This window comes from Ranitomeya variabilis, chromosome 6 (assembly GCF_051348905.1).
Source record: "Ranitomeya variabilis isolate aRanVar5 chromosome 6, aRanVar5.hap1, whole genome shotgun sequence".
Lineage (NCBI taxonomy): Eukaryota > Metazoa > Chordata > Amphibia > Anura > Dendrobatidae > Ranitomeya > Ranitomeya variabilis.
The window spans coordinates 502732296-502746733 of NC_135237.1; the positions used below are offsets into that span (position 1 = coordinate 502732296).

General features: G+C 38.6%; 1 protein-coding gene across 11 annotated transcripts in view; it reads right to left on the reverse strand.

Annotated features, from left to right (window-relative positions):
• Positions 1 to 6284: 6284 nt before the first annotated feature.
• RUNX1T1 (RUNX1 partner transcriptional co-repressor 1) overlaps positions 6285 to 14438 on the reverse strand; it is a 168950-nt gene continuing 160796 nt past the window's right edge. For all 11 annotated transcript variants that reach the window (XM_077270828.1, XM_077270838.1, XM_077270834.1 and 8 more), the window contains exon 11: positions 6285 to 8100. In XM_077270828.1, coding sequence (XP_077126943.1) covers positions 7825 to 8100 — 276 coding nt within the window. In that variant the 3' untranslated portion in view covers positions 6285 to 7824. The remainder of the gene's footprint in view (positions 8101 to 14438) is intronic.

A 14438-nucleotide genomic window follows, 5' to 3' on the forward strand; every position in this document is an offset into this window, starting at 1 on the left:
AGTTGGGGTATGTGCCAACCAAGAACTCAAGCAGCTCTACATGGTTGTATATATCCATTACTGACAAGTGACAACTAATGTTCATTCGGTCAGCTGCTAGGGAAATAGGGGATAGATTTATGGGTTTAAAATATTCACCGGAATACAATAGGAGATAAAGTGGAGCAGATATCTACAGATAAACAGCATCTTCCTACTATGCTATCCACTGCTTCTCCAGGATCCTGTGGGAAAACTACCCAGTCAGTCTCCTTCACTTCTGACAACACTTATGTCTCCAAAAGTACAATAAAGGGTTAGGCTGGGTTCACATTGCGTTCAGTGACTCCGTTAAACGGACTACATTACACCACAGCATAACGGTGTAACGTAGTCCGTTAATGTTGCCAATGAAAGCAATGTCGGACGCATCGCTAGCGCACGCCCACATTGGGTGTGCGCTAGGGATGTGCCGTCATTGAGTGACGGACCCTGAGACGCGGGCTGCAGCGTTTCCGGGTCCGTCACTGCTAGCACAGATAGAGCTAGTGCGCTGCAAACGTCGGCACTTGCGTTACAGCAGCCCATTAGCGTATGTGCTGAACGGGCTGCTGCTAACGCATTGTGAACCCAGCCTAAGAGACTAGGGAGATGACCAGCCGGAAAGATGAAAGAGAGGCAGAGTTTCTGCTATTAAGTTCTCTATATTATTTTGAAAGTACTCAGGCCATACTTAAATTAAATGAAAGGGGTAGAAACCCCCTTTAGCATGATACCAAAATGAGGCCCATTTGTTGGTGTACCACTTTTCATTAGTCATTTAGTTTACTTCTTGCTGAACTTTTACTCATGTACAGCAGCAAATCTGCGAATCAGCAAACAGTGTTACACTATGTGTAGTAGTGTAAGTTAAGAAATCAGTAATAGGGTGTGTGAAGAATGGTCCCCTAAATAGACAACCCCTATTTGTTATACAATGATCAAGGACAATACAATAAACCTTTCTGTTAAAATATATATTTTTGTATCTAGGAAACTTAAAGAAGCACTCCTCCAAGTTTTTACAAGTTCTATGTAGAAAAAGGAAGTCTCTCTTGCATGAGTCATTATTAGAAACACAATTCTACATCACTGCAAAGTCCCTGGCAGCCCAGTTCTAATGATGGCTCATGCTGGCAAAAGAGACTTTCTCTTTCTACATAGAGCTTAGAAGGATTCAGCTAGTTTGTTTTTAATCACAAAATCTCATAGTCCTAATGGAAAAGAGAAAAATTAACTGTGTTTAAAGGCAAAATGAGCAATTGTAAGTGCACAGTGCTGTATAATATGATGACTGCAATATATTAAGAGGATATACACTTTGACGAGAGTTCTTCTTTAATATGTTATAGCATACAGTACAGACCAAAACCAGTACAGACCTTCTCATTTTTCTGTATTTTCATGACTATGAAAATTGTACATTCACACTGAAGGCATCAAAACTATGAATTAACACATGTGGAATTATATACTTAACAAAAAAGTGTGAAACAACAGAAATTATGTCTTCTATTCTAGGTTCTTCAAAGTAGCCACCTTTTGCTTTGACTGCTTTGCACACTCTTGGCATTCTCTTGATGAGCTTCAAGAGGTAGTCACCAGGAATGGTCTTCCAACAATCTTGAAGGAGTTCCCAGAGATGCTTAGCACTTGTTGGCCCTTTTGCCTTCACTCTGCGGTCCAGCTCACCCCAAACCATCTCGATTGAGTTCAGGTCTTGTGACTGTGGAGGCCAGGTCATCTGGCGTAGCACCCCATCACTCTCCTTCTTGGTCAGATAGCCCTTACACAGCCTGGAGGTGTGTTTGGGGTCATTGTCCTGTTGAAAAATAAATGATGGTCCAACTAAACGCAAACCGGATGGAATAGCATGCCGCTGCAAGATGCTGTGGTAGCCATGCTGGTTCAGTATGCCTTCAATTTTGAATAAATCCCCAACAGTGTCACCAGCAAAGCACCCCCACACCATCACACCTCCTCCTCCATGCTTCACGGTGGGAACCAGGCATGTAGAGTCCATCCGTTCACCTTTTCTGCGTGATCCTCCATATTCATGTGCTCTGTATAACCCCGCCCCCCACACTATTTGGCCACTTTCTGCCTATCACAGTGTTCACAGAAAGCCAATCAGTGGTGTGGGTGGGGTTATACAGAGCTCAGCATTCAGAGAACTGCTAGATCTGCAGCAAATACTGTAAAACAGATATTTTATCAATCTGCAGCAAGCAGCCTAGTAAGTGACACATCCGTGAAATCAGAGTCTCTGACCCTACATCATGCTTCTATCAGATGGGATAATCAAAACTTGGTGACAGATTCCCTTTAATATTAGCAATTTTTAAAAATAATATTAAAACAGATCTTTCACATGGATATTCTGCCCTATGTAATGTATTTAAAGACTTTTGTCAATCACCAGTGAGAAGGGTGGGAGGAAACAATGGGAGTGTCCCTCTTATAAATATAGTGGACTCATAAATGAAGTACCGTATGTTATATTCTTAGTCATTCAACTACAGTACCCCAGTTATTAGCTACAGAACTCCCAGAACCAGCCACTGAGCACCCATCCTTTCTCCACTGATGCAAATGCAAAGTTAACATGGCTTCCCATTCCTGTCGTGTACACCTGTGAAGGTATTTGTAATAGATCACTGAGACAGGAGCGGCTTGTGTTGGGACAATGACACTTGTTTTTTTAAATGGAACATTAAAGGGGATCAATAACCACATTTTTGCCACCTGACCTGAAAGCAGCATACTGTTGTGATAATTTTGATTCCAGCGGTGTTCCTCTTTCCGGGGTGCTTGCTGTAGTTTTGATAACAATTAATGTTTTATCAGCAGGAGATTATCTCTAGAGGACAAGCAAACCTGCTGCCATGTAGTCCTCCATATTCATGAGTTCTATATAACCCTTACCCCCACCACTGATTGATAGCTATCTGCCTATGTTCAGCGTACACAAAATGCTGTCAATCAGTGGTGTGGGTGAAGTTATTCAGAACTCGGCAGTCAGAGAACTGGTAGATCCGCAATAGATAAAACAGTGATTTTATCAAAATAGAAGCAAACAGACTAGTAAGTGACAAAACAACTGGAAGCACAGTCTCTGCCTCTACATCATACTACTTTCATATGGGGTAGAAACACCCCATTATTAGCCTCAGAGCCCCACTGCCAGATGGAAATTAACTTTATTTCCCCTGGATTACTCTTTCAGTCACAGGGGTACAGAGAGTGGCGGCTGTAACCATGCCCCCAGCACTGACTGACAGCCGGCTCATCATTAGGGATGGCTGTCAGTCAGTGTGGGGGGCGCGGTTACACCTACCACTCACTATGCACAGAGCAGTGACTGAAACCATGTCGGCACCACCCTTATGACTGAAAGAATGAGGTTGCCGGTGGGAATACCATTCTCTTCCAGCAGTGGAGCTTTCAGTGACGGTGCTGATTAACATGATTAATCCTATACCTACAGGTTAATAGCGCTATTTTACATGACAGGTTACCTTTAGGGAGGAATCCCATCGCTCATCAAAAAATAAGTAGTGTCTCACCATTAGGCTTGCCTAACAGTTAATCGCTGATCTAGGGTATGATCCACCCCGTCCCCAAAAAGAAACAATATAGTACTTCTTTTTCATGTTTTTATTACACAGTAAAGAATACAACAATACCTGAATCATACTTTAAAGATTCACAGGTTGACAGACCATACATTACAGTCCAACTAAAGGAAAAGAATAAACGAGAACCCACAGTTCAGACATAGTAGACTTGAAAGCTCAAGATTATGCTGACGAAAGCATGATGTCTACCCACCCCCCCTGTTCACCCAGTGTTAGTCTACCATTTACTTGTGGTACATGTCTGAATTAAGTATTGCACAACAACTTTTTTTTTTTTTCACAAGAACGTTGCAGAACCCAAAAATAAAAAAAATAATAATAATGATTTAGAAAAAGTACTTCATTTCTGCATTTCAACAGTCTCCAATTTACTTTACTGTCCTCTGAAGAATTCGGACAACATGGAGTCACCTTAGCCCACCCCACCCCAACTTTAAGTATTCCAGACTTAGGCATGCTTTGCATTAGTAAACCAGCCTTGAATTTTAAATCCCCAAGACATGCACCTACACAAATTAAAGCTTAAAAACAGAAAAAAGAAACCAAGGTAAAAACAAGACAATAGGCGGCCCTATCACACGTCACGAGCCACGCGACAGGGTAGAAGAGAAAGACCAGAAGGAAGAAGTAGAGGGGGAAGAAAGAGAGAGGGGTGCCCTAAGCCTATCAGCGACCACCATTCAGTTATATCCAATGAAGAGAACATTTTTTTTTTTTTTTAATGTGTTATACCTACAAATTATACTCTCACGTAGCCTGCATATAAGTGACAAGCAAAAAAGGAAAGTATTTTTTTGTTATCTTTTAATTAAGATAATGAGGTCTGCTTTGTTACCAAGAAGTGATATGGTTTGCAGCTGTATGAGCTTCGCTTTTGGTATCTGTTTTTTTTATGCCCATTTGGTTTGACTAGACCAGTTTTGATAGCGACTGGAGCAATATACATGCTGTCAGAGGTAGAGTGAAACTTTTTTTTGCCACTGAGGAGACTGTAGCAAAATAGAAGGAAAGAAAGAAGAGGAAAGAAGGAGAGCTCAAAGTTAGGAGGAGGGAAGTAGCATCTGATGTCACTCAGGGTGCCCTGAATTAAAGTAATGAGACATATTGTTACTAAACCATATTTCACACAGAAAAACAGCTGTCACAACAATGGACAGCTACGTTGGTCGACAGATGATATGATTTATGTAAATTATCAGAATTTTTGAGATTTTTCCATTCCTTCCTACACTGAACAATGAACATACAAGAGCTCTAATAGAAAAGACTGTCCAGTGTCAGACACAGACAATAATAGTACACAAATCAATGGATCCAGGGAGATGGGTCTGGGAGCACCATGGCAAGACTTGGAGGGGTCCTGGTTATGTGCTTCATTCCTTGCTTAGTATTAGGAGCCTTTGGCTATAATTGTAAAGATTGGCCATGACTGCGCTCAACGGAGGCATCTTTAGACCGGATTCAGAATGCAGTAAAAAAAAAGTTTATAAGAGAACAAACCAAAAATATGACAAACAACATTAAACATGTAAAGTAGAGCAAAAACACTGCATGGTAATATGTCACATTATCCAGGTAATATACCTGCAATCTCTAGCTTGAGTGTGTAGTCCACCCAATAAACTGTGACTAGCAACACTCAACATGAGGGCTCGCTCACGTGAGGCATACATTGGATGAGTGCTAACTGATGTTTTATCAGATAGCACTCGGACCAATGTTATACTATGGGGCAGTGTAGATCTGCATTTTTGTTCTCTTGCCAATTTGGCATGAGAAAAATATCTCAGCATGTTTCGAATGGCTCCCCAAATCGGATCACAAGTACTCATTCAAGTTTATTGGTGCGTGTAAAACATTGGACTGCACTAAGATGTCATCCGAGCGTAGTCTGATTTATGTAGACACAGACAATGGAGAAGATGGAGAAATGAAGTTCTCCATCTTCGCACTTGTGATATGATTCTCTCTCACTCAAGAGAATCAGATCCCAGTAAACTGACACTAAGTTCAAACTGTAATCAGAGTTTGAGCCAAGTCTCACTAACATAAATGATCAGATTCTCTCGGAAGAGTCATCACTCATGTGACCGTAGATTAAAGCACACAACCAGGCCCTATACAAGGGATAAGCGTAAACTACAAAAAGAAAGCTACATGACCCATGACTGTTAGGCAGACATGTTTCCCTCTCATTTGTTATCATGGGAGATGTAGTACAGACAGGCTGATACATTGGATTTTCCTTCACTATTTTTATTGTTCTTTTATTTATTGAACCCACATCTGGTCTGGACACTGGACATTAGAAAAAACAAAAAAGATCAATGAATTCACACTGTACCTTACTGGACATGTTTAACCTGCTGATCTTTTGGAATATAGTATTGGTGCTTTTAAGAAATTTTAATTTTGGTCCTTAAGATCAGTCTTTGGCTGACTTCCCTTTATGTTTAATACTGTATGACCTGACATTCAGCAGTTAAAGCCGTCATTCTACACCTCAGCATTTGTAAATCTAATTATCATATTTAAAATGAGAAATACATAGCCTTACAGCAATTACACATGCACTGCCCTTTAACATTTATGTGTTATTTTGTTTTTGTTTTTTTTTCTTCTTTTATTACAAATTCCCTATTTGCGAATCTTTAAAAAAAATAAATAAAAATGAAAAGAAAAATATAAAATAAAATATCCACTATGGCTCTATGCTACTGATAGATCGAATGGTGAGGTGGACTTAGAATATTCAAAAAGGAGTTTTCCAAAATTAAAAAAAAAATAGAAATGCATGCCTAGGGAGTCATTGTGACAGTGCAAAAATACATTTATGTACATCCCTCCTACAAAAACACCAATAGGTTAGCATTCCGTGAAGCATGCTAGATTTCAGAAAAAAATCTTATAACAGAGTGAATTAGCAGCTCCGGTAAATAGCGTTATTTTTTTTTCCTTTCTTAAAGACAAAAAAAAAGGGATGTTTGTACTACTAGAGATTTATCACTTACATTTACAGATATAAAAGCAGCATAGAAAGAGACGGGTTTCTCACCAGCTAAGAATAAAGAGGTTAAATGTGGGCATGGTTAGAACTACGATGCATCTTCACATTTGTCCATCACATTTACAAGAAAAAACACCATTGGGGAACCTCACAGGACAGGAGTGTCTGAAACACCGAGAGAGCTACTAGATTTTAAGTTGAAACAGTATGGGATGAAAAATAATTTTCGGTTTAAAAGTGGGCTGGAGCTGAAGCCACCGTGTATACATAATTTTTTTTTTTTTAATTATTTTGTCACTTTATAATAAAAAAAAAATATTAGACTAGACCCGATTGTCTCTGTGGAACCTTGCAAAAGCAATTGAGCGTCGAAAAGTTTGTTTTGGGGGCAACTGCATGGTGTGATGATTGCCAACTTGCTACTATTGGATAAGACCATTCCGTATCAAAGGAAAGAAGCCTTTTCCATGATGGCATTTTTTTTTTTTATATCCCATTGCAACTCATCTTTCATCATGTTGACCTGGATAGTACTGTATTTATTTCAGAAAGAAAAAAAAAATGAACATCTGTGGTTTCTTCCAATCTGCTGCACATCTGTGAGTTTTTGTAGCGGGTCTTCAAAGTTCAGTTCGTAACCCATGGACGCCATTCATCTTCTTGTTATAATGTCTACTGCTGTATCCAACGCTTATGCCCTTGAGGGGTTCATCTTGACTTTTTTTTTATTTTTCCCTTTTGTTGCTATAAAGAACAATAATTTTATTTTTCACGTGAGCAGTTTTTTGCTCTCAACAGCAGTTAGCAATCTCTTGGTTTGCTGTTTGGTAAAGCATTTGTTAATGAGGTCATCTAGTTTTAAATCCCAGCTACTGTAAAATACCAGGGAGGAGGTCAAATCTAGCATTGTGTTATATTCTGTACTCTCTTTCAGTTTTTACTAAAGAAAAAGATATCTTTGATTTCCATAAGAAGTCATTGTGACCCGTTACTGGCCTTCACTATTACACAACTACCGTAAGATAAAAGTAGTCCACTGTTATTGTAGCAATGAAATATGATACTTCATTTAAATCTTTGAACATCTGAGAATGAGGACTTGGTTTTCATTGAGTCTGTAAAGTTTTTAAACAAATTTTTCTCTTTGTTTTATTTTTTTTTTTAACGGGCAGCTGTCTCTATGGTGGACGGTGTGCCTGGAGTGGTCGATCGCGGAGTAGCTGCTGGTGGAGTGTCAATCGGGCTTCCTGCACCGCTGCTGGGCGTAACAGAGGAACTGACTGCTGGAGTCTCTCCTTGCTGTTGAGCTTGAATAGTCTGTCCACAGATATGGTGATGTTTTTCCCAGTCTTTGTGCTGACAAAAGGATCCACAATATCGGGCAGTATTACAGCCGCTGCAGGTTTCGCTTGCCTTTCGCCCACAGTTCCAGCAACTCTACAAAATATCGAAAGAAAACAAGAAAATTCCATAAGAACATTTAATGGTTTAACTGTTGTTCATTGCTTCAAAGAGTAACATTAAACGAACTGTAAATTACAAGCACAGGTGGATAAAGTACGAAATGTGTTCTGAACACATGGTGAGACATTTGTGCAAATCCACTGAATTTGCCTTATTATAGTGAAATTGCAAAATGCTATGTAAACAATCTGCTCTGGTTTTTCTGCAGCAGATGACAGAAGACGCTACCAGCAAAGACATGTTCTGACTTTCAAAAATAAATTTAATTTATTATTTTTTTTCACTCTTTCAAGTTACTTTTTTCAAGCCTATGAAAATGCATTTGATAACGTTACCATCTTCCCTTCATCTGACAAAGTTTACTTAAAAGTTTGCTAAGCTTTGATGCAAAAAAGCCTTTCAATAAAAAAAGTAGACGAGGATTGGACAGTGCCATAAACAATGTACACTACTGTATTAAAAAGACTCTAATTCCAGTCTCTTTAACTTCCATCAAAGGAACTTTTGCAAACCCAGATGGAAACACCAATAATTATCAGGAGGTTATTTACATCTCCTTTGTTGTGTCATAGCCACTTCAAAAGTTCTGGTTTTGGGGCCTCAACCCAAGTTTCCAACCACAGCTATTCTTTCATCTGGTTAAGTTGGCCATTCATGGTGATAAATGTCAATGACAGTTACGAATCACAAAAGCACAAATATTAATTATTTATATGAGACTATCATATGGTTCTTTAGAGTGCAATACAACAAGATACACCTAGGACAGTATAGAATGTGGAGGACACAAGATGTAAATGCCATATGAAGAAGTTACATGTGGGAAGAAAATCAAACAGGGTTTCAATCTATACCCATACCCAATAGATGGCTGTTGGCCCAACGATGCTTTGGTCAATGATTCACCCGTCAGCCATCTCAGCCAAATCTGCCATACACAGGAGGACTCAATCTGCCAAGTGCTCCTGTGTTCTCTATGAGAAAGCCACTGACATGTTGGACAGTGTTTTTTTTCTGGGAGATCAATTTGATCGGCAGTCCAAACTTGGACATGTCCAATTGACATCTCCTTCAATGATCAGTTGGCGAGCGCTTCCATATGTATTAGCCTATCAATATCGGCAGGTTCAACCGACGTTAGTCTAATGTGTATGAGAACCTTAAGAAACAAAGTGTAGATAGTAGACGTTGAGAAGTAAGTAACTTTTTTGTTTTCCCTGAATGCAATGGTGGAATGCATGCACCTAGTCTAGTGAACCACATGACGTCACTTCCGGTTCACAACTTCCAGCCGCGCGTATATTATCCCTTATTATATACATGCATGAGGTAACCAAATCTATAATATGAAATTGGAGGCATACAGAGGTTCAGTAAATGCATAATGTAGAATATAGAAGCTATAGTCTCTGTTGAAAAAAATAGCCATAATATGTCTATTGACTGTATACAAGAGTCTTTATAATGAGCAAACTCTGAAAAACCAAAATAGTAAAAAGAACACCAACATAAAGGTCTAGAAATAATGAATTAAAAAAATGATTAAAATCTATATCTGAATGTAAGATTATAGAATAGTCTGAATGAGACTTTAGAAGGTACTGGAAAGTTTGCCATGTGGAAATATGGTACATGTCCAATACTTACTGGCTCCATCAGATTAAAATCAGATGTGCCTCCATTGAAAAGCATAGAGTATACAGAATCAAGCAGATAATTACAAATGCATGTGCTGGACCTTTTTTTTTTCTATTTCTAAAATTGTTCCCATCTTTTGAAAACACTTCAAAATATCCTACGAAAAAAAAAGTTTCCGAACACAGAAACAGATGTTTTTTTTTTTGTTTGGTAGTTAAATGTTGAGGTTGTAGACTGGATGTCTGGCATCACCTGCTATTAATTCACTCCTTCTGGTTTCAGGTTTACATTGTCTAAACTTAGCTGAGTTTTGGAGATGTCAAAATCTATTACCACACGCAGAAAATGGATTCAGGATATATTTACTTTTGCCATACCATGCAATTTTTCCCATATAGTTTGTTAAAGCACGCAACAATGAGCTTTTATCAATATGCTGGAAGCACATAACTGCTGCTAGTCACCAGACATGGCAGTAAAACATGGAAATTATTCATCTGACTTGTTCAGTATTGTAGGGTCATTCCATGCCTGAAAAATATGTATTTCTTTAATTACTAATTAAAGGGATGGACTAACATTTCATCCCGGGGTGTAAATCTCACACTGGATTAGAAGACAAATTCATAATTTAGAATTCTTCATTTCTTTTTAAGGTAATTTTCAGACAACTGTGATCTGGCCACCAGACACTTTTGCACGTCTACTGAATCACATACAACTCATCATAGGGTTCTACCGTCACCTAAGATTTCAGAAAGCTTTAATAGTTCAATATAGAACAGACCATCCATGGATCTATTGAACTGAACTATTGACTTTAAATTGTGATTTAGTTTGGCTTAAGATGGATGAAATACAACGACCTGACCTAGACCTCCTGCCATTCCATGGAACCAAACATACAGTAAATCATGGGTATCTAAGCCTGGTTTCTACCAGTTGTAGTAGGATCTCAAGAGGGAAACCTTCCGGCAATTTTACAGAACTGAGAAAATACCACCATAGGGTTTTACAGTGATTGATGAGTTTGGTCTTGTGGCTATGTAATGCATGCTATTATCACATGTATAATACTAATGACCATTTGAAACTACCCTAAAAGATGAAAAGTGGAGTTTAGCCTTTACACAAGACTGAGCAAATCAAGCTTACCCTCTGCAAAGTTACATAAGTTGAAAAATGACAAAGGGCCATCAACTTCAACTTTCCGTGACCAGTTATGCATTAGCTATCGCTTAATTGTTTATAACCCACAATGACATTAATGTGAGAAAAATATCCAATTCTTTTAAAATGCTGATATAGTATCTGCCATTACTACCTCTTGTGGTAGGACATCCCAGTCTGTCTGCTCTAACTGTAAAGATCGCTTTCCTGTTTAGCTGCAAAAATGGCCTCTCATCCGCACACAATGAATAAAGTGCTGGGCCCTTGTATTTACCACAGTCCTTTGTATTACATCCCTGTAAATTCTCTATCTCATGTTCTAAACTGATCAAGTTTGTCTTCTGTCTGCTCTAACTGTAAAAAACCCTTTCCTATTTAGCTGCAAAAATGGCCTCTCCTCCACACACAATGAATAAAGTGCCAGACCCTTGTATTTACCACAGTCCTTTGTATTACATCCCTGTAAATTCTCTATCTTATTTTCTAAACTGATCTAGCTTTGTCTTTTCCAACATTTGCATTTTACAGCAAAGATTTTGCTATGTCAAATAAATTAAAATAAGGCCATTTAAAGTCAAGTATGACTACTATTGCCAACGTGATCTCCACCTATTGAACAACCTTTAAATGAGACAAGGACAATGTGAACTTCTAAATAAAATATCGGTCACAACTGAGTGCGATATGGCTACAACTTGCGCCATCTGTGCCTAAAGCCACTATAACATCTTCTATATCCTGGTGCACAAATGAAGTAGTAGAATTTCAAATTCAAAACTGCTACATTTGGGACTCAATCAAAATAAGGGTGCTTTCACTCGGTGCTTTGTCCGACATTCGTGGGTCTGGACCACCCACAAAACAGGATTTGGGTGTATGCTCTGATGGGGCCATAGACTATAATATTGGAGACGGTGTCAATGTGTGGTCTGTCGGGCATCATTTATGGGTGTGTATGCCTAATAAAGGCAGACACTCAGACACATTCTACTATGTCTTAGTGTCTGCTTCCAGTAGGCATACAAGCCCGAAAATGATACACAACAGAGCACATGTTGACTCCGTCGGCCCCTTTATAATCACTGGCTCCATTGTCGGATATGCTTCCCGTTTTGAGGAGGGTTCGGATCTAAGCCATGATGGGTTCAATGAACGTAGGACAAAGAACAATGTGAAAGCACCCTAAGAGTCTTCCTAGTATAGACCACAAAATACTGGCCACTCGATAGTGTGTGAATGGAGAAAGAAATAGGCTTGTCATGGTGGCCATCAGCATGCTATACTGCAAATATCACCATGAGAGATACTGCATGGAATTTCATATCCTTGCTGTAATATTGTAAATCACTTGAATCCCAGATATGTGAAAATAAAACTTTTCGGGTGATAGGAATATGTTAGCTAATTTTGGACTTAGATGGGTACTTTGCAGAGTTACAGATAGTCATGAAGAAACAGACACATAATTGATCCATGCTGTACCGGAGACGGGAAACTGCAGTGCAGAAGGCAGAATATGTATTTACTATGTGTCTGGTCAATCCAAATCTCAAAAAGCTCATGCAATATAAAGTGTCTCTCACATTTATTAGCGCTGTTAAGAGTTATGGCCACATTCATCAGTCATGACTCACCCCATCTCCCGCTTTTCACCTTTGCCCTGCTGCTCTGTCATTCTCTATTAATGTGATTGCCAATTGTTCTAAAATGCTTCACTATTAACAATAATAATGGGTTATTACATGGAGGAAGCTGGCCTGCCTACAGAAACAAGACAGGAGCTTCACTTTCCTCATCCGAAAGTAGATAAATCCAGGGACTACATTTTGAAAATAACTGTGACCTGTCTAATGAGGGTTGCAACTAAAGGTTGACGTCTAATATCCAGGATAATAAAACAGGAAGCAGTACCTAATAATAGTCAAATCCAATAAATAGAAAAGCAATTTTAATCAAGCTGATGAAATAATAGAAGTAAAATATGAAATAAGATAAAATAATACAAGGTGGTCAGCGATCAGATCTTGATGAACTTGAAAGCAAGGAAAGCAATTCCTCTGCAGCACCCCTACAGGGGATATAAAGCATTACTCCTTATGGAGGACTGTGGCTGCTCCATGCTTTACATGAGAAATTCTATGATTACAATCGCTGTATGATATTCTGATATGATAAATTTGATACATGTGGGTACCAGACCTATTTAAAGACCTGCCTGGTAAGCCATTGGCACTTGAATGGCAACCTTCAACTTCATCAATTATTCTCCACCTGGATGCCATACCTGTCTGTGTCAATAATACCTCTTAAAGGCATATAAAATATACGCTATCTATACAGATAGACTTTAGAATCAGACCATAATGTAGTTCCACAGTATACAACGCTACAAATGCCTAATAAATGTTGTGAACAGGCACACAAACACTGGGTTGTTCGTACACTCTCCCTTTAAAACAAGTAACCATAGAGGGATAACATATTACAATTACAAAACAAAGACTCGATTGAATGTGTACAAATATGTTCATCAATATCTGACTTGTTAACATGAAGATGCCAGGCCAATTATGGGCCGCTCTCATTTGATTCCTGCATGAAGCAGTTGCTTCCCTTTAACTCCCTTCCTGAGAAACTTTCAGATGTTGCAAATCAATTCCTTTTGTCTTTGGGAACTCATCTGCTATGCATTAAAATGAAACTCTGGGCATCTACTGATCCCACAAGGGTCTTTCATCCTCAAAGACGTCTGCAACAAATTAAATGCTAGCTTTGCCTATTAAGACACAGTTACACGTTGAATTTGGAGCTCAATGCCAGTTGTTTCTTTTTTTACATAGTTTTGTAATTGGAGGATTTCAACCTATAGTTTTATGTACAATATCTACCAATTATCTATCTATCTATCTATCTATCTATCTATCTATCTATCTATCTATCTATCTATCTCTCTAATACTTATCTATACTCTAGCTAGTATTCACTTCTTACATACTTATCTAACCTTCCCTATTTTGCCTAAACAAAATTTTCTTGAAAACCAGAACCCTTGTATTATCTGTTCACAAACCCGTAATGCACTTAATAGCCCTTTGTGTCCGCACACACACTGGCTGTTGACCTCTTCATGCAGCATTAAGTGAACACCTAATTTATTATACTGATGGACCGTACAATACAAGCAATTGTTACCATCCACCTCTCGTGTCCCCCTATTTCCGCCATAGATTGTAAGCTTGCGAGCAGGGCCCTCACTCCTCTTGGTATGTTTTGATTTATGTGATTATTGTAATTCTGTAATAATTTTTATTGTCTGTACAAGTCCCCTCTAAAATGTAGAGTGCTGTGGAATATATTGGCGCTATAGAAATAAAATTATTATTATTCACTTAAAGCAGGGATATCAAACTCAAATACACAGAGGGACAAAATTAAAAACGTAGACAAAGTCGTGGGCTGACCTTGATGTTTGTAAAAAATAATGTCTACAATTGAGGAAGATT